Source organism: Triplophysa dalaica, chromosome 7 (assembly GCF_015846415.1).
Source record: "Triplophysa dalaica isolate WHDGS20190420 chromosome 7, ASM1584641v1, whole genome shotgun sequence".
NCBI classification, from domain to species: Eukaryota; Metazoa; Chordata; class Actinopteri; order Cypriniformes; family Nemacheilidae; genus Triplophysa; species Triplophysa dalaica.
Window position 1 is genome coordinate 17,404,444 of NC_079548.1, and position 25,631 is coordinate 17,430,074.

General features: G+C 36.6%; 2 protein-coding genes across 2 annotated transcripts in view; one reads left to right on the forward strand and one right to left on the reverse strand.

Annotated features, from left to right (window-relative positions):
- ttyh3a (tweety family member 3a) overlaps window positions 1-11,243 on the reverse strand; it is a 46,029-nt gene extending 34,786 nt beyond the window's left edge. The window contains exon 1 of the mRNA XM_056751994.1: window positions 10,422-11,243. Coding sequence (XP_056607972.1) covers window positions 10,422-10,547 — 126 coding nt within the window. The 5' untranslated portion in view covers window positions 10,548-11,243. The remainder of the gene's footprint in view (window positions 1-10,421) is intronic.
- snx8a (sorting nexin 8a) lies at window positions 414-25,605 on the forward strand. The gene is made up of 15 exons (XM_056751995.1): window positions 414-538; window positions 648-760; window positions 13,023-13,089; window positions 13,915-14,042; window positions 14,167-14,296; window positions 20,403-20,593; window positions 20,978-21,098; window positions 21,399-21,535; window positions 22,014-22,094; window positions 22,282-22,442; window positions 22,714-22,843; window positions 22,921-22,989; window positions 23,286-23,432; window positions 24,278-24,427; window positions 24,536-25,605. Exons 3-15 carry the CDS (start codon window positions 13,068-13,070, stop codon window positions 24,626-24,628), a joined length of 1,560 nt encoding a protein of 519 aa, XP_056607973.1. The 5' UTR covers window positions 414-538; window positions 648-760; window positions 13,023-13,067; the 3' UTR covers window positions 24,629-25,605.
- Window positions 25,606-25,631: the final 26 nt, after the last annotated feature.

Here is a 25,631-nt window from a genome sequence, read left to right on the forward strand (position 1 = left end):
TGAACATAACTTTCAAATAAACAAAAAATAACTTAACACTATTCTTCACATCTACCCACATTATAAATTCATAAGCTGTTAAACAAAAAGCAATGAATGTCGCCACATCAAAATGATGGATTTTGTTTCTATTTATTAGTGCTTAATATTTAATAAACGGTATAATCCCAAAGTACAAAATCCGCAGTCACACTAGACTTTTAGAATATGAACGTTTAAAGCAAATCCCTACATTTGATAAATTGGGTTTAATATTTGCACATTACAGATTCTCACGTATTTACAGGTATCGTTGTCTTCGTTATTTTAAAGCTGTATAGTACAAAATTGGATCAGTCTTCTATTGGTCACACGTCATCACATGATGCAAATTCGCAGCTCAGAGTTCACCAAACTTAACCTTTGGAATGCACCGAAATGCTAACTTTTCTACCAGGAGCTTGTGTTTATGATCTATTGCATTTGAATACGTATGAATGGGAGTCAAAGGAAGGAAAAAGTCTAGTGTGACTGCGGCGTAAGACAAACATCATAATGGGTACACAGGGTTTTTCCTGCATTGAAAAATTGGAGACGGTCGCCTCCGTCAAATTGTGTGCCGCCTGTCAAGAAGTCTTCACAAAAAACTTCATGTATTCTGTCAACAGACTTCCATTTGAAACTGCAGTTAGGAGACGCTGTTTTGTCATCAGCCCACAGAGGGGCTGAAGAGTCACAGTACAGGAGCTAATAGGAGCTGGTGTGTTTCACGGTTTATCAGGTGAATATTGTTTGTTTTGGATCCAAGTGCATTAAATTTCTTCAAAAAAAATCTTAAATTAACATCACTGTATAATGTTTAAATCTGTTAACATAAAAAATATGTGAATTATTCAAAGCTCAGTAAACCACAAGGGAACGCAGGATGTGAATGAGCTTTAAAATTAAGTAAGATTGGTTATGTCAGTTGGTTGTTGTGGGGTGAAAAGTTAGTTGAAAATTATAAAAAGCTGTATTTGATTTAATAACATTTGTGTTTGGGTGAATTAAAGTTATTCACTTAGTAATTGTCATTTTGTTCAAATTATTGTTTCAATATATAAAGTGTTTGGTTAAGCCACTTACAACCTCTGCATCTTTGGCTAGAAGGGATACAGCTACATCCACTGGGCATGCACTCTTCAACACCGCATAATTTTTGTCACGCTGACAACAGTTAATTACTACTTTTTGCATCACTTCCGGCCATAGCTGTATCTTTTCTCGCCACAACCCACCTCCGCCTCATTTTGAGCCAGGAAAAACCCTGGGTACCTCATAACAAATTACTATTTTACAGGTACAGAGGATTAAGTTTAGCACCATCTAGTGGTGAGGATGTAAATTGCAATCAACGGCTTCAACCCTCCCTTTCGAAGTACTACGGTGGCTGAGACAGGACTAAGATTGTGTCACATTTTTGCTTATTAACCAAAGGAGATAACATATTTACGAAATGCGATCTGTAGAGCAGTTCATCCATTTTGACTATTGTAGAAAGTACAGAATTGTAAGGCGACCCATGGTGTATAGTTCATTCTAATGTTATAAAAACATCATGCTTCATTATGTAAGGTCTTTATACACCTCTGAAGACATAGTTATGTACTATATCACATTGCATTTGCACCAATGGAGCCTTCAAAAAAGTACACATTGGACCTATAACAACGAGAATAGCAAATATACCGCTTTAAACCGATTCTTCCACTGAAGCTCCCATGTGTCAAATAACCTGCAGGGGAAGTTTGATGTATAATGGGGTCAAAGCTATTCTCGGTTAAGACCCACACTTAACTCTGAAAATCTTGTTGTGACAACCACACTGGGATTAGGCACTTTAAGATCGTCTGGACTCAACTTCTTCTTAAAAAAAACACACCCAATTCCTCCCCCTTCATTACCAGTTGAAGAGGTCAAACAGAACGATCGTGATGGGCTTGGCCTGGTACCCAGTCAGTTAATCTCCATGGACCCAGTGAACGCACGCAGGCATTTCATATCTCCCAAATCGCATCGTTTCCATACGGCTTTCAAGCCAAGCCAAGCTGTCAGTCAAACTCACAGCGTGTGATCACAGTTAAGCTAGGAAAACTATTGTGTTGGGTTAAAAGGCTGGAGCAGAAGGCTTTGCCCAGCAAGTCAGACTGGAAGAACAGGCAGATCTTAAAAGCACAGTCGGGCTAGAGGCATAAGCCAAAACATGACAAAAAAATCATTTTCAGTTTAAGGGGGTGGTTTCTCTATTGGCCACACTATTAGTCAAATTATTATTTCTTAATCCACCAAACAACTGCTCAAACACAACAATTGTTCAGTTCGACTATTAAGAGTGATGTTTCACTTTTTCTAAGGTCTACCATGCATGAGGCAACATGGTAACTTGGTTACCTCAGGAGTTACCACACTTAAAAGTCAATCTTTAACTCCACTCCAGTAAAAATAAATATCTAAATCCCTGTCTTGTTTGTCTTGCTATTCAATTATGAGAACAAGTTCATCATTTCATTCTTGACTGACATTTTTGTGTGACAGAGAAAAATAGAAAATCATTTTCAAAAAGCAAGAGTCCCGGAGGCGAATCTAATTTTAGAAACTATTATGCCTTGCTGTATGGACTTGAAAACCAACAAAGCACAATGGCCACTATTGACAGTGGCACAGGAAGAGAAATGAATCTTTGTGAGTTCTTCTGAATCTTTATCTGCATTCACATCTTATCAACAGCAGCAAAATTACATCATACAAAAATTACATCATAAAAATCAGAATGAGCCAGGCTACAGTCCAAAAACAGAGAGTACTCAGTGGTTAGAGTATTCACATTAGAATTATGATGCAAAAGTCTGATTTGCTTCTGTGTGAAGAAATAACTCATTTTTGGGTTAAGTGCTCCTTGAAGATGTTTGGCGCAGACGTGTATTGAGGATAAAATAACAAAAAATTATTGACAACAATCCGAGCAATACGTCACATAAAGCATACTGATGCAGTCATGTGTAAAAAGTTCAACAATAATAGAACTTTATTTTCTTTCTATTATTTTAACATTATTCCAAAACAGTTCAATTAATCATCTCAGCCAACTATACCGAATCACCAATATCAATTCAACCCCTAATGCATCTATTAGAACAATAGGCCCAAGTGAGACATGATCCGCTCAATTGAGGTGTGAATTATTTTGAAGATGGAGGATGTGGAAATCTATGACATGCTGCCGAGCCTATCTGGGAAAGTGGCCAGTAAGCGCTATTGATATGATTAATCAGTGCTTAAATACCCTCATTTACAAAGAATAACAGCTCTTGGACCACATAGCTGACAACCTCTTATAATGTGTTTGGAGAACGTTATTAACAAAGTCTTTGGGCCCATCAAATCATGATAGTATTTCAGACAAAATGCAGTGTCTTTCTACAAAGACTCCTTCAACGCACCAGTGATGCATCCAAATGAAAATCTTTTAAAAATCTGGACATATTAACACAAAGCCTTTTTAGCCTTTTTAGAATAGCCTTTGTTTGGAATAAATCTACCAATCATTTTCTTTAAATGGTCGGTGTAATGATACAATAACATTCAATTGAGTCCCATCAATGTTTTGAAAGGGCTGCTTATTAAAATACATTTATATTTAAACAAAAGATTAAAACCCTCTCATAGTTTACCCATCCCAATGAGATTCAAAGTTATCGGCAAGTCACAATAATTTAATGTTTTAATTAGGGTTGCTCGACTATGACACAAATTAAAATCACAAATATTTAGGCCAATGATGAGATCACAATTATTTAACACAATTACTCTCTGACTTTGGAAACAAAGTCATTAAATAGAGAAATTTAACTCTGGATTCAAAAGCTGTGCATAAATCATGTGATATTTATCGTCGGTTTATTGTGACCGCCCTACTGTAAATGTAAATTAACTAGTGCTGTCAATCTATATTTATTTTATTACTGATTAATCCGTTTTTTTTCCTGTGATTAATCACAATGAATCACCGATAACATTAATGTTTTTAAATATACCTTTTTTAACGTTCATATCTTTTACATTCTAACAAGTTCACATTTAATCTCCAAATTAATGTAGAAACTTAAATGAAATGTAGATTTCTTTAACAACAGCATTTTATGATTGAAAGGCAACATTCTGATAAGTACTGCAACTGATGTCTCTATAGCAATTTAACATTGAAGTACAGTATAACTGAGATCTCTCATGTCGGAAATATACAGAAATTGAATCAAGTTATCAAACACATTACAGTCTTTATTGTCAAATTCTTAATTAAATACAGAAGAATTCTCATTAAAGCTACAAAACACATTGAATTCCTCTTTACTTTTGTTCTTTGATTAACATTAAAGATAAGAGTCACAGCAGCAGGTTTATGAATGCTGTGTACACAAGACTGGACTGCTATCGCGATCCAGATCTAGAATATGTGTATTTTCACTGAACATGACAAAGCAGCAGTTTCAGATCGAGCTTAAATGCTTTAAAGGCCTTTACATGAATAAAAGCGTGATAATTATATTATTATCATATAATGTAACGCTAGACAAAGGGTGACAAAACAAACGGATACTCCGTTAACTCAGGGGGAAAATATTTTAAAGTGATTATCTGAAAAAAACAAAATCGCATGCGTTAACGCATTCGGCCCTAATATTAAGTGACATATTTTTATACAAATAACTGTGTTCAGATGAAATAAAAATGTAATATACTGTACATCCAGGAAGGCATGAGGGTGAGCAAATTAGACGAGAGTATTCATTCTTGGCTAAACTATTCCTTTAAAGTAACGTCATGTGAAGTTGTTTTACGCACATGTTCTTTCCTAAGAGAACCCATGCCAAAGAGCTCACTGTAATTACCAACATTTCAATCATGCCACGGTTCTTCACTGCCACCAACAGATTTGAAGCAGGAAAAGACCCAGACTCAGCTTTTATAAACACACTGTAATCTCAAACAGATTATCTTAATGGATCTTCTCTTTCCAGTTGTTGAACAAGAGCCCAACATGAGAAACCCTTAAGGGCTTTACCACTGCCCAAGAACAACATTGGCATTTCAAACACAAGGTCACTGTGCTAACGTGCTCCTGGCTCAAGGCCATTTTCCTGATATTTGAAAAATATGTCCCACCCTTTATCCTGTCACGCCACAGAAAGGAAGTATACTACAAACAAGGACGCTTAACGGGCTCGACTGAACAGAGATAAAAACAGCAATGTTTCTCTCCTAAAACTACCGCCTCTCTTGAGGAATTACTCAAAAGATCAGTCAAATGAATCCGGCTTTCTTAAAGGGATAGTTCACTCAAAAAGGAAAATTCTGTCATTGTTTACTCACCCTCAGGTTGTTTCAAACCTATATAAATGTCTTTGTTATGTTAAACACAAAGGAAGATAGTTGTAAGAATGTTACAAATTTTCAGTTCTGTGACATAATTCACCATATTTTTTTTGTTCTGTTGAACACAAAGTGAGATATTTTGAAGAATTTAGGAACAAAATCAGTTCTGGGGATCCATTGAAATGACTACCATTTAATTTTTCCTAATATGTCAATGTCATGTCACAGAATTGAAAATTGCTTACATTCTTGCAAATATCTTTATCTGCGTTCATCAGAACAAAGTCATTTATTCAGGAACAAAATGACATGAGATTGAGCAAATGATGACAGAATTTTCATTTTGGTTGAACTATCACTTTAAGTAACCCTGTTTGAGTTCATTGCCGTCTGCGAAAGACTTGATTCTCCTTTATGAAACTCAGAGGTTCTTTAAATGAATGTGGGCCAGCAGTCGAACAGAGAGACTATTTCATTCGGTCTGAAAGCGTCTGAAGCACAAGACTTCATTTGTGGAATTAGACCTTCGCAAGAGTCCCACAATGACAGTCGAGAACTGATAAGCATGAAGCGTCTTCAAAATACATTCATTGAAAAATGACACAAATGACACAAGAAACATGACAATCATGTGTTACTTTTATCGGACATTCCTTTTGTAGTGTTATTTTCACAAATCAAATGAAAATCTCACGTATAAAGCTTAATTTTATCCAAAAACATGATTTAATTTTCCTCAGGGAGCCATATGGAAAAATGTGAGGCTCTTTTCCTTTGCGTCTGGAACAGCGAATAGGGCCAAATCTGGGTCAGAGATTTCTTTGGTACACCAGCAGTAATCTGGGGAGGAGCAAGGACTCACTTTCAAAGACAATGTTACAAGCAATTCAGCGGGATAGCAATAAACCTTGCCACACACATACACAGGAAATCAGTAGTTTACACTCAACTGTATACTAAAGAACTAACGCCTCAGTAGATCACAGTCAAAATTTTGAGGAGAATGAAAATCGAAACATTGATATTTCATAAAGGCTCGATTCAGACCATTTCACGAACAACTCCCAACGCAACTCCTCGATAACCAGATGGGATTCATTTCATGGCCGTGGGCCACGGAAAGAAAGACAGCGTGTGTTTCCTGCCAGACCTGATGACAGGACAACCTCGTCGGCCTGTGTCGCTTTACGCAAACACGCTGAGAAAACAGATAAGCAGCATCCCCGCTCTCACTTCCTGTGCGTCGAGTGACAACCCCCGTGAATAACACATTGAGGTGGCCAAAATAATTCAACAGCAAACTGGAAAGGTTTCCAGCACTCCCCACACAACACGACAAGGCCAGTCACAATTTCTCTAGCCTCCCCCACGGGGGCTTGTTTAGTGGGTGTGGGAGTGGGAAAGCATGTAGTTCCTCAGATTTTCACTTCAGGCTGTGCTCTCAAGCCCACATTCCCACAACAAGAAGACAGACATTTTGCGCAATGAGGCTCTTCTGTAAGACTTTTAATAATGAAACAAAGAATTAAAAGAAAAATAATTCAAGTTTTCATGCTTTGAGTACTCCACATTTTCAAGCAAACAAAACATGCGTGTTTTTCATGTAAAAAAGTATTCCTCAAATAAAATATTAGACTAAATATATCCTTGAAATAGAGGAGGAAGTTTCATGTTTATGGATCCATATAGTTGTTTATAAAATATAATGATGCCTTCCGTTCAACATGGCTCCAACCAGGAAATAAACACATTTTTTGGGATGTTTTAATGAAAACGCTTCTCTTGGTGTCTCAGATTGAACATGACAATATCCCCACAGAATTCAACCCAACGCCAAACACAAAGCTGTGCTCTGTTTGCATATATCATAGCCATGACATGGCTATATCATAGCCGTGGATTTTCCCAAAACAATATTGATAATCAACTCATGGCAGTCTACCCAATGGCAGCACACGGGTTGGCCTTGTATGCCCTTCTCATCTCCTGGCATGTTGTCTTCACCCAAACAAACTCGGAGTTCCAGTCTCATCCATCATCCCGCTGTCTGGACCTCCCTTTCTTGAGACTGGCTGTGATCCACAACGCCTTTGTGAGACCCACTGCTCAAACTCCCACAGTCTCAGACTTAGTAAAACACCACAGTCATGCCTTTCTCAATGCAGTTCCCCTAAATATAATCCATGACGAGAGCTTCGGGATGGGAAAGAGTAGGGTTTAAAATATCAGGCATTGCCTGTTTTAAGTTCACAAAACTAATAGTGAATCTATTGTGACAGATAAGCTCAAATTAAAGGTCATTATTAAACTAAGAACATTAAACTATGTCTTCAGAGGTGTATGAAGACCTTACACATCAAAGCATTATGTTTTTATTACCTTAGAATGAGCTATTAACTGGAATTATCAATTTTGTTTCTACAGTTGCCCTAAAAGGACAAACTGCTCTAAAGTGCATTTCGCAAATATGCTATCTCTATAAGCAAAGAAGCATATACGTGACGAAATCTTAGTTCTGTGTCTGCCACCGTAGTGCTTCGAAAAGAAGGGGTACAGTGAGCAACTGGTTGCAATTCACATCCTCACCGTTAGATACTGCTAAATGTCATACACTGGACCTTTAAATGTAGGATTTAAAGTAGGACAAAGTTCACAGTCAAACAAATCAAGAAAGCCCCCCCAACCTTAGACATCAGGAGTGAGCTTAACTCCTAACTAGTGGTCAACCAATATGTCATCTCTAGTTAATTCCAATCCTGTGAATAAGCACCATTCAATGAAGAGCAGGTGTCCTCTCTCCCCCATCCTCAGCTGTGCTGTCTGTTTTCATACACTATGTGCAGTCTGACCCCATGACAAATGCTACGGACAACAGTCTGCTCAAACAAGCTGTCTGTGCATCATGGACTCTGCTTTTCTGTCATATCCAAATGTGTCTGACTACATGGTTATGTGCGTCACGCAAAGCTTCGTAAGCATTAGATGAGTTAAAGACTCTGAGAAGTGATCATTTCAGAAGACAAATGTAAACTATCTTAGACATTAACATTTACTTTAGCGGAGTCGCTGAAGGAATGGTTGAAAACTCGTCCATCCTTTAGTCATTTTAAACCTGTGTGCTTTTCTTTCTTCAGCAAAACACAAAAGAAGATATTTTGAAAAACGTTGGTAACCATAAAAACGTCGGCCCCCATTGACTTCTAATGTATGTACACAATACCTATGCAAGTCCATGGGGACCAACGGATTTCTGTTTTTTTTTAAATATCTTTGAGGAAGAAATTAACCAGCTATTTTCTCATATGATCTAATAAATACATAAAGAAGGCATGGCTACTGAAGGCACAGACTAAAGCATAAAGTAAAATCAAGTGGTTAAGAGTCAGTGTATGTGGAAAGAGAGGGAGATCAAAAAATGACAATCTGTGAGACAAATACAATGTCTATACAACTGATATAATGGCATCTGACAGGGGAAATAGAAACCCTTTTAGTACTCCTGTACCTACTATTCGTCTAGATTAGGAATACCACCCAAGTATGCTAACGCCGTCTTAATTTCCTTTCTTCTGGGTGGCAATAATAAGGACCACCATAGAGACTCATGAATACCATGTGTGCCATGTGGCGCTTTTTCTGACAAGGTTGGCTGCCACCTTCCAACTACTGTGTCTAAATAAACACCCGTTCTTGCCTTGATCCACTTCTTCAAAACTTTTGGAAATGAGAAGCGAGTCTCAACGCCACGTGAACACACAAGTGCTGAAACAACTTTTTATGCCATGACCAACAAAACGTCCAAATGTCCCTCTTCATGTTCCTGTGGCGTTTCAGACAACTGGTGTTAAAGAAAGCAGAAACGCCACATTAAACAATGTTAAATGTAATGCATTAAGCTATACAAACAAACGTGTAGATGCACATATTTTGTCCGATTCCTACTGCGAAACTAAGCCAACTGTGCTTCATTTATGGGAAACACTTTACATAAACAAAACAAAAAGTACTATAGAGGTGAATATGACCACATCATCGTGTACCGTAAAGACATAACCGAAACAAACGAACACCTCATTCTGTGTTAAGAAAATGTTTCAATTTAGCACATCAATGTACTAAAGTATGTTACCAAACATTTACTGGACACAGTACACACACACCTTATCATTAAAACACATTGAATGTTCCCCTTATCTGAGTAGCAAAACATTTTGTGCCGCGTTCTTCTAAACTGACTGTATAGTGTCACTTGTGCTGATTTTAGGAGACAGATACTATTAATTCCTTGCTTCCTCCTCTGAACCAAAAGTGACCTATCACTGTGTAAAGTGAGCCACACAGTAAGGCCTTCACAAAATGCCAAAGGTGATTTAAGGAGCTTTAATTAAAGGTACTGTCACTGGTCTTATGGCAGTCTTTGGCTTGTAGGCCATCTGTCGTCTCTTATAATGAAAGCCAACTGGTTCAAAGGGTGCTCAGAAGCTTACCTTTACCAGCCACACCTGGATGTGTTCACCGGAGAGACACGAAGACTAACAATAACAATTATGAAGCATAAATGTTGATTTATCTTTATTGCCCCATTAAATAACTGAGTCACTTTTATGACTAAAAAAATGTGCATAGAATATAAGAGAAACAAAAAGTGTGTTATACATAAGATAAACTACCCGCCCTGAGTATATATGTTTTTTCAGATGAAATGTATCATACCATTGATTTAAACCATTACGAAATGTCTTTATGTAGTGTGTCCTGGTCCTTATTCCAGTAAGATCTAATCCATCAGATAACCTCCCACCAACAAAACACAAAACATTACAAGTAGAGACTCAATGACCATCACACATTAGTTTCCATTAAACCTATTAGAATATGCACATTATGTACCTTTGCCATTTCAGACATAAAACGTGTTTTTCTACCAGTACTTTATAAAGCTGGTGGATAAAAGACAAATACACAGCATGTACAATGGTTACTCTGTATAACGCAATAAGATCTTTACTGTAATGTAAACTGTAACTTACCTGCTGGTATGATGAATCCTCTGGACGAAAATCACTACTGGTTTGCTCAAACCCCAGGTTAAAGTGAGGCAGTCTGTGGAGCAGGTTAACCCACCACGGAGGAGAGTAATTCACGACGGCTGCCATGATCTTTGTGGCTAAAACCCACCAAACATACGAAATCTAAAGCAGGGAGTTGACAACTTACTCAGGGTTCTTACAATCTGACACCTAAAATCCGTATTTCACGCATGGCGAGATCGAGTAGACAAACTAAAATCAGACTAAAGGTTAAAACGATTGTTTTAAAAAAAAAATGATTGCATGGAGCTAGTTATTTGGAGCCAAAAACGCAATTTAATAGCTCAGATGATATAAAAGAGATCTCTTTCATATGCACTACCGGCTGTCCTGTCCGTAAACACAAAGGTAACGTGCTACTTCCTCTATCCAAACTGCCTATTGTTTGGATGCACTAAACTGCATGAACACCGTAATCCTGAGATCTGCGTTCAGAGCTAAATCCTTTAGAGACAGACACACAGTCCCCGGCTCTTCAGTCAATGTGTTTCCTTTGCTTGATGGCAGTCGTTTAACGAGATGAATGTCAAGCGCTCGCTCCTCGGATCCGTCATTCCCACGGAGAAAATCCACAGTTCCTTTGTCCTTATTAGTCCTTAATGACCGGGTAAGGTATTTACCAAGTCGAAATGTCCATGCGTGGGTTACCGGACGCCACGCAACTCCTCCCTACAGAGAAAACTCGATGCGATGAGGTGCGATCCGGTGTGAGATAGATTTACAGAGCAACGCCGATGCCCACCGAAACAAACCCACGCTGATGGGGGACGTTAATCGCAACAATCGCCAACTATTGTAAATACTGACATCTAGTGGTGAGAGACAAGACTGCACCACACTCCAGTCAATAGGACAGTGGTTCCCAAATGGGGGTACAGGGGTACTGAGAGAGACTGAAGTTTAGATATAAATTATGATAACAGTATTGTTTTATGAAATTAGGACTACACAAATATGCCAAAAAAAATAATTCATACATTTAAAACGCATTTCAATTTATAAGAGTTATTTTTTGAGACCCGGAATCAGGAGCAGTGTCTGGGTACGAAATAATGCAAGTTAGGAGAGGTTGAATGTTAAAAAAATGTTGATTTTCCTGAACTGAAATACACTGATTTACCTTTAACTGTTATGCATAATACTTAAGAGATTTACATAGTTGCGTAAAGCTACATGCAGAAATGATTAGAAGCAATAAACCTGCTTGAGGGCATCAGATATAATAATCTGTCTGCAAAATGTTGCGGTCATGTCAAGGAGTACTTGGCTTGAAAAGTCATATAAAGGGTTCTTAAGCAAAACGAGTTTGAGAACTACTGCAGTAGGACATGTAGACAACACAGTGAAATCCTTTCGTGAAGCAAACCTAAGCAGCTAATCGAAGCTAACCTGAAAATGTATGTAAACTGATTAATAAATTAATTATTAAAATATTAAAATAAAGTTTGATTGAATTGAAAGACCTTTAAGCAAAAAAGTAGCTGTATAAAATAGCATACCTCTCTAAATGAGTAGCATAACCTCAAAAGAAACTGGAATTGTAATGTGTTTAAATAAACATGATTTAGTCCTAATGTGTATAAGCATCAAGGTTATTATAGTTATATTATTATTATATTATTATATATATATAATATTATTATATTATATATTATCCTTAAAATATGAGCAATTAAACGTTTATAAGGACACAGTGACTGATAGGAAATGTTGTAAATGGATGAGATCCATTGGAGGCACTGGAGATGGGGACATTATTTATATTTTTAAACCATACAGGCCTACAGGAAATCCACAGAAAAGTGTTTAGATAATGTTTCAAAGATGGGAATTAATAAGTGTTGGGCAATTTAAATTACTCAGTAATTAGAATTATAGAAACAGTTGTGAATACTTTTATGGCGAGTTTGCTTGTGCTTGTGATGATACCTTTTCAAGTTACTGGGTGCTATGCCCATTTCTAGTAAAGAGGTTTTATGAAGATAAATAATAAAAAATAGGCTGAACAGCTCACACCTCACTGAAAACTTTCAATTCCACATTTTCAACAAAAGTTAACACCGCATTAGGTGCATTTATTAAAAGTCTTTCATTTTTGTTCAGTTGTGTATACAACCAATTATTTAAAAATATATATATTATAAGACTACAATTAAAAATGTAGTTTTAAACACATCAAATGCTGTGTGGTTGTGTGTTTTTATTAAATAAACTAAAAGGAAGTACAGGTATAAAAAGAGAAGTATTAAAATGAGTTAAAAGTTTTGAAATAGTCCGCTGACTGCCAAAACAATATTTTGTTTTACATTATATTAGGCTAAAGATTCATTTATAAAAGAAAGGTATGGAAACTTCAAATAATTTTCAAAGGCAAGAAACACACATCCTTCAACAACAGTCTAGTTGTGATTGAAAGATGTGTTTGAGTGTTCAGAGATCATGCTGAACCTGAAACTCCACCCACAAGCTGTCACAACTGAACCATGTGTTTCCACACACAACTTCAAGAAGGAAATTCCTTCTTTTTCTTTTTTTCTGCAGGAAATCACATGGAGGTGCCATCACACTCACATGATAGTCTGAACTATGGAAGGGGACATCAATGAAGGCAAGTGGAAGAAATTGCTCTTATTTAAGATAAAAGCTAAATAAACGGAAGTTTTAGATAGTTATTTTCGCACTTTTAATGTTTGGTTTTGCCCGCTTATTTTTAACTTTCGACCTTCTGATTCTTTTTAAAGAAATGTCCCGTTACTTCAAAACGCGCTCTTTTAATGAAAATTAAAATTTGCGAATATTTACGTAAAGTATGTTTATTTGTATTTGTTGTTATACTTGTTTCTCAGTTAATATGTTTACAGTTGTCACCAGACACGGAAACTACGGTAATAAACGCGAATGCAATACTATCGTTAACAACATTTTGCATCGATTTCGTGCGAACTTTCACTGGCACCGTTTATTATTCCACGCATCGTTCATGCATCGCATACCATATATTCTTTCCTATAGGCTTATTGTTGCCACTGTCTCCATAGAGACCGTCAGCGCCGGAGACATGACTTGTTTTTAAACCAATCAAATAACTTTGATCGTGAATATATTTACATTTTGTCCTGATACGCAGACCGAAATATTCCGCGTATTGCGCAACCAGCCACCCTGCATCCCAATTCCCATTTAGCATTGAACAACAGTTATTCGATGTGTCTTTTGAAGTTTATGATAATAAACAATTTAATTGTAAAGTAAACAATACAATAGCCTTTAAATACCACATTATACACTCTCATATATAGGCTCCTTAACCTATAGGGTATTATCATGATACCACACAGTACTTGGGTTGCTTACTAGTTTTTACACAATCATTGTCAATAAATACAAGCCATAAGTCAAGCGTATGTAGTGAATCTTAAACTCTGATCAATAGGGTCAGTCCCTTCATACTATCGTGAAGTACACCAGGCAATCTGCAGCAGAACGGATGAACGGGTGCAGATCAGTGTATTCCAGAGACTTCTGAGCAGAACCGGCCTCTCCATCACTGTTCAGAACCAGGTGAGCTTCAACAGTCCAAGACTTGTGACTGTTCCATGGCATTGCAATTATATCATATCAGTTTCACATTGTTGTTGATTTCACGACTTTTATTGCACAGAATTAATTTACGTTCATATTCTAGATAACTGAACATGTGAACAGTGCTGATGGATTCCTTAATAAAGTGTCACTTTATAAAGGCTTGGCTCTGATTGCTTTGGCTCAGCAAGGAAAGCCACCGAGTCCCAAACTGTTGGAGAATTTCATACAAGGTATGCTAAGGCAGACACATTTCTCAGCTGACCATAGTTAATGTGTTGCTTAAAAAGGTGTCATTTTAAAGTCATTAACCCCGGTTACTAGTCATTAAACTTGTTATCTATATATGTTTCTCGTGATCGCAAACTGATTTACATGCAGGGGACATTTAAGTGTCACAATCTGTTTGCAGGGATTCACATGAATAAAGCTTTGAGAGTTCTTTCTCTCCGTTCAGTATGCAAAATTCAACACTTTTAAATCATCTGTTTTTTTCACTGTGCCTAGACAATAGACAACTGTACAATATATTCTGACCAAATGCTGAATTTATATATTTCTAAAGTTAGATGCAACAGAAAACCTTGGGAGAATGTTAGACTAGATTTGTTTTGTTCAGATCAGCGCACAGTTCAGGATTCAATCTTTTTCAAAGGAACAATTCACCTAAAAACAAAAATGTTGTCATCATTTACTCACCCTCAAGTTCCTTCAAATCTGCATGAATTTCTTGTTCTGATGAACACAAAGAAAGATTTTAGGAAAGAATGCTTGTACCCAAACAGTTCATGGGCACTATTGAGTGCTATAGTAGGAAAAGAAAACGACTAGTCAATAGTGCCCAAGAACAGTTTGATTTTCAACATTATTCAAAATATCTTCTTTGCAGAACAAAGAAAATAATACAGGTTTAAATGATGACAGAAATGTAATTTTTGAGTAAACTATCCCCATAATACTTTTTATTCTCGACTTGTGTTATTTAAGATGTTGCCAGAATGATGGTTTGCAGTTTAATAGTAACGTTTCCTGTTTTCTCCTCTAAGCATGAATACATTTCCTGTCCATCTCATGCCAACGTCCACCTAAGTGGATGTTTGTGTTCCACCAAGCAAAACAATAGTTTCTGGTTAGACTCTGCTGAGATAGCTCTTTATATTTTGCATAGTCAACTTATTCTTCGCCAAATTTTCATTTCTGAATATAACACAAACCAAAAGGTTTTTTAGACATCGTTCTTTACTTGTTCCTTCATCACATTGATTGACGATCCATGTGGAGGGAGCAAAAACATATCACGTTTATTTTTCATTTCAGTCTACATCATATCTAGTATGGAGGACCAGGAGAGTCATGTGTAAAGTAATAAAGCATTTCATTGTTTAATAACTAATTCTTCAATAAAAATAGGCATTAATCCATTTATTTCTAATTTCATTTTTTAATGGGCAATAAAAAGTGTGATTGTAAAAATAATTATTAAATTAAATATGAATCCATCAATAAATACTTCAATTTAAAAAGGGACTTTTAAAAATCAACATAAAACACGAAATAAATACACCATTTTAAAGCGCATTAATGAATTCCTTTATAAATAGTGGAATTTCAAAATCTATTTCAAAATGCGATTTAAAAAGAGGAATTAATAATTGGATTTACAAGTTAAACTAGAAATAAAAGTTTTAATCCGTCATTTAAAAGACTATTTCTTTTAGCATTTGCATTTCCATTTCCCCTCTGCATTTCCTTATCTGATTTGCTATTCGATTTGCCAAATCATTTAGCTTTTCCATTTAGCCTCTCTATTTACCATTTCCGTGACACTCTGGGGCCTTGCATGCTCAAACAAGGTAAAACAATGCAAATTAGCCGCGATGAGACAGATGTAACAAGCTCTCTGATTGGCTAGTTCATTTTACGTCATGTTCAGAGGTGTGTCAGATGAGCAATGGAGAAGAGAGAAGAGTCTGTTGTTCACTACACGTGTAACCAGTGCGTTATCAGCGCCTGCTTATTCTCTAACACAAATCATAGAAAATGAAACTTATTGTTAGAACAGGTTAAAACATTCATACTGCACGTGGAAGCAGCAGTGCTGCGCTCATTTTGGCGCCGAGTCTATTTATGATGCGATGCTTACATGGAGTCAACGTGACATAAGTTACGGTGCTTATGGCCAAAATGCTTATAGATTCACGCGAAATGTAACAGTTTTACCATTAAAGCATGTAACTGATGTCAGCTGTGTTTTAATCCGCCAATATCTTCTCTTTATGAAACCGCAAACACACACCATATGCATATAGTAGATGCAGTGCCGTTGTTACAAATTTTCTGTTACCCGTGATATTTTGTGACCGCAGTAGACGCTGTTGTCACTGTCGACAATTCTCTACGCAAAGAGCGTAAATTCGGGCGAGGATGCCCTTTTGCTCGTGCGCAGCTTTTTAATCTTGGGCAATAACGCGTTTTGTTCTCGTGCACGTTACTGTGAGCGGGCTTTTCGGAAAGTCTGTTAAGAGTGCTGACGTGACGTGAGTGGCTGAAGACGCAGATTGAACTGTACAAATCAGGATCATTTAATTCCTCTACTGATTGCGTTTGGCATTATTGTGATTGCCATGGTAATTGTTTTATAGCCAACATGTAGGTGTGTGTATGTATATATATATATATATATATATATATACATATATAAAAAGTGAATACACACACACACATATATATATATATATATATATATGTGTGTGAGTGAGTATTACCCTTTACCCAAATAATAGAACAGCAATCACGACAATCTAAATGTTGTCCATTTAAGAAACATGGACATAAATGAGCTTTGTGTTATACATAAATACATAAATACATGCATTATAGGCTATAAAATGTACATAAGAACATAATATTATAAAATGATATGTTTATAATGTACAGAGTAACCTTGTAGTACAGCAGCTCACCATATTTCACTATGCACAGTAACAGGCTAAAAAAATCTTTTAGCTTCCCCTGTTTTACACAGAATATCCTTTTTGTTATTCATATTCACTCTTTTGACATGTAATGCCTTCTGTGTCTTATCCTGAAGAGAATTTAGCTGTGATGAGAACAGTGACTGTGGTACAGCAGGTACCATATCTCACGATGCACAGTAAAGGCCTAAAAAAATCTGTTACCTTCCCCTGTTTTATAATATACGTGTTAACTTTCTGAAATGAGTGACAAAAAATATTGACCTTTTTTATTATATTCTATTTTTTTGCTTTCCCTTTATCCCATTTCTGTATGGAAAGTTTTTTACACGTTCTTTTTTGGTTCCCCAAAAATAACCAAATGGGAACCAATATAAGAGGGAACGTTCTGTGTTTGCTTTCGTTAACTTCATTGTAATTGATAATAATTTATTGTTAAAGATGTTGTCCATTTAGTGTATGACAGTATGTTTTATATACATTTGAAAACAGTTTAATTTATTTTTTCTATTTTTTTATGAGCATTAAAAAACTATCTGGACCTCTCTGACCTCATTGCTAGCTATGATTAGCTAAAATTTTGCGCCACTAAAGTCACACCGTTTTTGGCTGAGACATGTGATTAAATCATCACAAAATGAATACTTTATACCTTCAAATGTTACATTACAAAAAATACAATACTGTAATAATTTAGTTAAAAAATATTTTTGAATTTGTGTTTAAGTTATTTTAAATCTGTTATAAATGCTATCAACGTCCTTCCATGAACTGTTGCCATGCATGCATAATAAATATGTACAACATGGGTGAAAAATTTCAAATAATAGCGATCGATGCTTTTGCTGATTTATAACAAATTAAACACAAATACCATGCTTAACAGTTACTGTAGTAAGACTATATTTATAGTGGGGATAATGAATATTTGAAAAGCCTATAGCCATGCCCACTAGTGTACTTTTCTCTCAGGTGTTTATTAACATTACCTACCAATGATACGAAAGTAGATAGCTCTTCTATTGTAAAACAGGGGAAGGTAACAGATTTTTTTAGGCCTTTACTGTGCATCGTGAGATATGGTGACCTGCTGTACCACAGTCACTATTCTCATCACAGCTAAATGTTCTTCAGGATAAGACACAGAAGGCATTACATGTCAAAAGAGTGAATATGAAGAACAATAAGGATATTCTGTGTAAAACAGGGGAAGGTAACGGATTATTTTAGGCCGTTAGTAAGCATCGTGATATATGGTGACCTGCTGTACCACAGTCACTGTTATCATCACAGCTAAATTCTCTTCAGGATAAGACACAGAAAGCATTCGATTTCAAAAGACTGAATATGAAGAACAATAAGGCTATTCTGTGTAAAACAGGGGAAGGTAACGGATTATTTTAGGCCGTTAGTAAGCATCGTGATATATGGTGACCTGCTGTTCCACAGTCACTGTTCTCATCACAGCTAAATTCTCTTCAGGATAAGACACAGAAGGCATTACATGTCAAAAGAGTGAATATGAAGAACAAAAAGGATATTCTGTGTAAAACAGGGGAAGCTAAAAGATTTTTTTAGCCTGTTACTGTGCATAGTGAAATATGGTGAGCTGCTGTACTACAAGGTTACTCTGTACATTATAAACATATCATTTTATAATATTATGTTCTTATGTACATTTTATAGCCTATAATGCATGTATTTATGTATTTATGTATAACACAAAGCTCATTTATGTCCATGTTTCTTAAATGGACAACATTTAGATTGTCGTGATTGCTGTTCTATTATTTGGGTAAAGGGTAATACTCACTCACACACATATATATATATATATATATATGTGTGTGTGTGTATTCACTTTTTATATATGTATATATATATATATATATATATATATACATACACACACCTACATGTTGGCTATAAAACAATTACCATGGCAATCACAATAATGCCAAACGCAATCAGTAGAGGAATTAAATGATCCTGATTTGTACAGTTCAATCTGCGTCTTCAGCCACTCACGTCACGTCAGCACTCTTAACAGACTTTCCGAAAAGCCCGCTCACAGTAACGTGCACGAGAACAAAACGCGTTATTGCCCAAGATTAAAAAGCTGCGCACGAGCAAAAGGGCATCCTCGCCCGAATTTACGCTCTTTGCGTAGAGAATTGTCGACAGTGACAACAGCGTCTACTGCGGTCACAAAATATCACGGGTAACAGAAAATTTGTAACAACGGCACTGCATCTACTATATGCATATGGTGTGTGTTTGCGGTTTCATAAAGAGAAGATATTGGCGGATTAAAACACAGCTGACATCAGTTACATGCTTTAATGGTAAAACTGTTACATTTCGCGTGAATCTATAAGCATTTTGGCCATAAGCACCGTAACTTATGTCACGTTGACTCCATGTAAGCATCGCATCATAAATAGACTCGGCGCCAAAATGAGCGCAGCACTGCTGCTTCCACGTGCAGTATGAATGTTTTAACCTGTTCTAACAATAAGTTTCATTTTCTATGATTTGTGTTAGAGAATAAGCAGGCGCTGATAACGCACTGGTTACACGTGTAGTGAACAACAGACTCTTCTCTCTTCTCCATTGCTCATCTGACACACCTCTGAACATGACGTAAAATGAACTAGCCAATCAGAGAGCTTGTTACATCTGTCTCATCGCGGCTAATTTGCATTGTTTTACCTTGTTTGAGCATGCAAGGCCCCAGAGTGTCACGGAAATGGTAAATAGAGAGGCTAAATGGAAAAGCTAAATGATTTGGCAAATCGAATAGCAAATCAGATAAGGAAATGCAGAGGGGAAATGGAAATGCAAATGCTAAAAGAAATAGTCTTTTAAATGACGGATTAAAACTTTTATTTCTAGTTTAATTTGTAAATCCAATTATTAATTCCTCTTTTTAAATCGCATTTTGAAATAGATTTTGAAATTCCACTATTTATAAAGGAATTCATTAATGCGCTTTAAAATGGTGTATTTATTTCGTGTTTTATGTTGATTTTTAAAAGTCCCTTTTTAAATTGAAGTATTTATTGATGGATTCATATTTAATTTAATAATTATTTTTACAATCACACTTTTTATTGCCCATTAAAAAATGAAATTAGAAATAAATGGATTAATGCCTATTTTTATTGAAGAATTAGTTATTAAACAATGAAATGCTTTATTACTTTACACATGACTCTCCTGGTCCTCCATAATTTAGACATCATAAAGAACACGTATAAAAAAGTACATTAAAGAACATGTGTGATTCCATAACCTTCGTCTTTATAATGTGTTGAATTTAATTGTCATGCCTCTCTGTTGTGTGTGTAACGTTTCTTTTTAGAGCTCCCGAAGCCTCAGCTGGGTGAACCAAAGGAGCTGCAGAGTCTGAGGTTGCAGCTGGTTCAGGAGAATCCTTTAATCTTGTCTTTGACTCTGGCAGAGCTGCTGATGAAGGACACCATCAAAGTTGAGCTCATTCCTGAGAAGAAGGGATTGTTTCTTAAACATGTGGAATATCAGGTGACCAGTGAGGTGAGTGAGTTCAAAGAATTCAAGCTGGAGTGTATATTTTTTGCACCACTATAGTGTGAACAAATTCTCAAAAAGATTTTCCCGAAGACTTCCCCGTCCCATGTCCTGAAAACATTACCTGCTTATGTAACATCTAGTAAATCAACTAACGCAACCAAACGAGGACTTTCACCAGCTTTACCAGCTAAAAAACAATAACAGTTAGGTCAAAACATGCATTTTTAATCTTAAGACTAAAAAAAGAAAGATGAAAGATGTACCAGTTTTAAACAGGGTTAAGGAAACATTTACTCTATAGATGTGTAAGTCATGTTTTGGCATGCTGAGTCATTGCACTGGTTTTAGTTTCATTCTTGATATTCACGTCTTATGTGTACTTTGCAGCGTTTTAAAGTATCGGTCTACAGACGCTACAGTGATTTTGATGTCTTCCATGAGCTCCTGCTGCAGAGATATGCTTACAGAATCGTGCCTGCACTACCTCGCAAAAGAGTGTTGAAAGGAGGTATGGCCTTATTTTATGCACTGTAAAATCTCTGACTGTTTATTCTAGTTATGATGAAACCTGTAGATTATGTTAGTCAAGTTCAACAATAGTGGGACGTTCCATAATTTCTGGAAAAACACCAGAAAAACAATCAAGGAGTACACTTCTCTTTTTTTGTAAACCTCAGCAAATTCAAGTTGTACTTTCATAGTACCTCAGTGGTAGCACCAAAAAGTCCCTCGTTGTATTTTTATAATACAACAACAATGTTTTGTGGTTTCTGGATCTTTTTTTCTCTGTTCTTTGGCCCTGCTGCAGTGCTGACCTCTGTGTCGGAACGGGAGTTCATTGAGGGCCGAAGACGGGCACTGGCCAGGTTTCTGAATCTTGTGGCACGGCACCCTTTCTTCTCTGAGGATGAGCTTGTCAGAACGTTCTTAACTTTCAGTGGCTCGGTGTGAATCTTCATTTCATCATTTTCCTTACCCTTACGCGTTTTGACAAGAATAAAGGGAAAGTTCACCAAAAAATAAAAAGTAGTCATCATTTAATCATTTACTCAACCTCTTGTCATTTCAAACCTGAATGACTTTCTCACTTCTGCACAACACAAAAGAAGATATTGTGAAGAATGGTGGGAACTGAAAAAATGCCGATACCCATTCACTTGCATTGGTTTTGCGTCCATACAGAAGTCATTCTTTAAATCTTCTTTTGTGTTCTGCGTTAGAAAGAAAATCATAAAGGTTTGAAATGTCAAGAGAGTGAGTAAATGATTAAATGATTAAAGAATTTACATTTTTGGGTGAACTATCCATTTTAATATAAGAAAAGAGAATGCTTTAGAGTTGTGTAGTGTTTGCTGTGTCCCCAATACAGACATCCTGCAGTTTCATCAAGATTTTATATATTTTCCATATTTATGCTCCACAGGATGTCCAAACTAAGCTTCGAGATGCATGCAAAAAGTTGGGTGATGAGTTTATGACATGCAGTTATGCAACGCAGGCCAAGGTTTGAAACGCATTTTATTCACTTCAACTTTTATGTCGACCGGTTATAATTCAACAGCAACAAAAAAACATTGCTGTTGCACGAGGCCTGCTATGAATCACCACTCCTTTTATCAACCAATCAAACTGAGAATTATACATTTTATTATGTATAATGTCACAAGACCACATTGTGTTTACTTCTGCAGGATTACCTCCCAGCAGATATCCAGGGTCAGTTTGCATCCAGCCGTGAGCTGATCAGAAATATCCATAACAGTTTTCAGAAGTTACGGGACAGGGCAGAGAAAATGGCCGAGCGCTCGAAGGAGAACGCCGCAGATCTGCAGATGTTCGGGAAGGAACTGAGGTACCAGCCTAACCTGAGTGTTTTGCCTCTGCCAGTCTGCTTACAGTGTCTCTATTGTTTTGAACATATTTATTGAATATAAACTCTAAGAAGTGTCCAATAGCCTCTTACAGCTTCTGGCATCTTAATGTCTCATATTAATAAATGTACTATTATAAATTAACGTTGTTACAACAGTCAAAACAAACATTGCTTTGGCTAGAAGAATCTTAATGATCTTTTTGAGTTTCCATAGCTTTGGTCTTTCAGCTTTCTTTTCTTATTTCTCCAGCTGCCTGGGTTCAGATGAGACATCTGTGCCTGTCCTGGCATCCGGAAAGAGTCCCTGGGTCGCTCTAAAACAAGCTGTCAAAGGCCTCTCTGTTGAGTTCTCACTTCTGTCAGAAAAAGCAGTGGAACAGGTAACAGCCGCCCACATGCACCGCATGAACTACTTGCACACTGTTTTGCAGGAGCTAAATTCATTTATTTAAAACAGGGCAGAAGAGAGGAAGACGATGTGGTGGAAAAACTAAATTTTTTCCTGGACCTGCTGCAGTCGTACAAGGTGGGTGTACTTTAAAGTCCCCAGAGGTGAAAATCTAAATTTTTCTTTATACTGTATGCCTACGTAGTGTTTTTATTATGCTTTAAGACAACCCATGTGCACACACATTGAACAGACATACTGATAAAATGTACAGCTGAATGCACTGAAAGCCGCATTGGACAAACTCATCTGTCGAATGGATATCTGTAAAAGTCTTAAAGTTTTAAAAAGCAGTCCAAAATTCTTTTGACGCCAGTCAGTATGTTTGAGTAATAGAGCTGCTATAGCAGATTCGTTTTTGATGTGTGGTACAGGACTTGTGTGAACGGCACGAGAAGGGGGTCTTGCACGAGCACCAGCGAGCGCTTCAGAAGTACGGCGTGATGAAGAGGCAAATGATGAGTGCCACAGTGCAGCCTAAAGAGGTTTCTGTAGAACAGCTGGAGTCCCGCATCGTTCAGGTCAGTCCTCAAACACACACACACTACAAAGAGCTACAACAGCTCACCAGGTAGCGCACCAAAGATGAACCATTAGCCTGAGGAGCAGTGATTCATCCTTTTAATTTTGTGTCGGAAATTGAGCTAAAGGGCTTGAAACCAAAGCCCTTGAGCAAGGTTTGTATCCTTTTTATCCCTCTGGAGATGCCAGAGGCCTCTGAAATAAGATCTCTAGCTGTGACGGGAAAAAAGATGTAAAAACATTTGCGTGACCAGAAAGCAGCATCGACGGTGACATATATCATGCTTGGTAGCCCCGCCCACAGTGATGTTAGAGCAATATAATTTCAAATTGAACTTCATCACACAGTATTTTTGCTTAAAATTAGTACACATTATTACAATACATTATACTGACAAAATCGTATCTTGGCTGGCTAGGAAACACTGTTTATACAGCTGGTTGTTATAGCCTGACATACAAAGCACTTGTTGGACAAATTTAATGGACAGTCAACAATTACATCACCACATCTTGGAACCTTACAGCTCATATATGTCTGCTCATAAAAAACTATTTATTTACTGACAAAGCAAATTTTTGTTTTCATAGCCAAGTATCGGCAAACATTGCATGTTTTATACGTTGTCATTCCTTCTGTCTATATGGTAAGCGTCTGATCAGCTTGATGCAATTCACATTTTAAGATGCATTAACAATTAACCTTCACATAGCGTGTTATCATCCTCTCTGTTTCATCATTAGCAAAAGCAGATTTACAAGCTATTCCCGTTTAGCAGTTATAGCTCACAACAGGGATGATGATAGCGAAAAGAAATTCACTTTCATCTCTGACTCACCGCAGCAAGAGAATGCCATTCAAGCCATGGAGCTGCGCAACTACTTCTCCCTGTTCTGCCTGCATCAGGAGAGCCAGCTTATATTCACATATCTGCCCATCGCGTCTCACATCCTGGGGGCATTTGTCAACTCCCAGGTGCAAGGACACAAAGAGGTGAGCTTATCTTTTCCATTTATCTTTATTCAGTTAGGGCATGACTAGTAAGAGAGTCATTTATATGTGCAAAATGTCACTTTTAATGACTTTTGCTTATTGACCTAGATGGGTGAGGTGTGGCAAGATCTTCATTCCAAGCTAAAGTGTCTTTTTGGTGACAGTAACGGACTTCAGACTCCACCTCTTAGCCCAAGATAGCCAGTCTTAGGGTTTTGCAGTTTGTAATGAAGACTATTATTTCATATAATGAAGTTATTTCAGGCCTGTTTTGGGATACAACTGACAATGGATGTTGTTTTAAAGAACTACCATGCATTGCATAATAGCTATGTGACAAGAGAGACCCTGATTTTCTACACCTATGAGCAAGCTGACTCAAAAATATCATGACTATTGGTGCTGAGGATAATTCTAGAAAATGCTAATATAGATAAGATGGTTGAACACTGTATTTCTGAAAATGTTTTACATTTACTGTTTATGTATACAAATTTGTATTGTATAGAGATAGGCAGATGAAAAATGATAGATGCTATCTTACAGTTGGTCTAAAAATAAATGTGCAGAGACTATAATAGTAGCCATGACCAGAAGTGGGTGTTAAACATTGAATTGCAGTTGAACATACAGCAAAAAGCTAAATTGTGTAGATATTTTAGATATCTATTATTGTAGATATTTGCAAAGCCATCATATTTTTTTGGCCTTTGCTTTGGATGTTATTGCCAGACTAAGATTATCTGTTGTTTGTCTTTTTGTTCTAATCATCAGATTTGCTCGTAATGTGACTGTATTTTTTCTTTCACATTTAAATTTATAGTCACTTATAAGTAAGAAAATAAGATTGATAGTAGTAGTAGAAAGTGAATGTATTTTAAAATCAAACTTTGATTCTTGTGGTCTCATAATTTGATTCTGAAAAATTAACATGGTTTTCACAGACTATGGAATTCCCAGACTGCTGTTAAGATACCATGAAATGTTTCCTTGAAACATTAACAGAATCCTTTTTTATTTTTAATACATAACCCTGTTGAAATTGCATTTCATGCAATTTTTTTGTCTTCATTGTTTAATTTTGTATTGAACACCTGAACTGAGTTTATTAGTTGTTAATTTATGCTTTAATGTTAAACAGTTTTAAGTTGAACAATAAAAATGACTTGGCAAAATTCCCCATTGAGAAACTGTTGATGTTAAC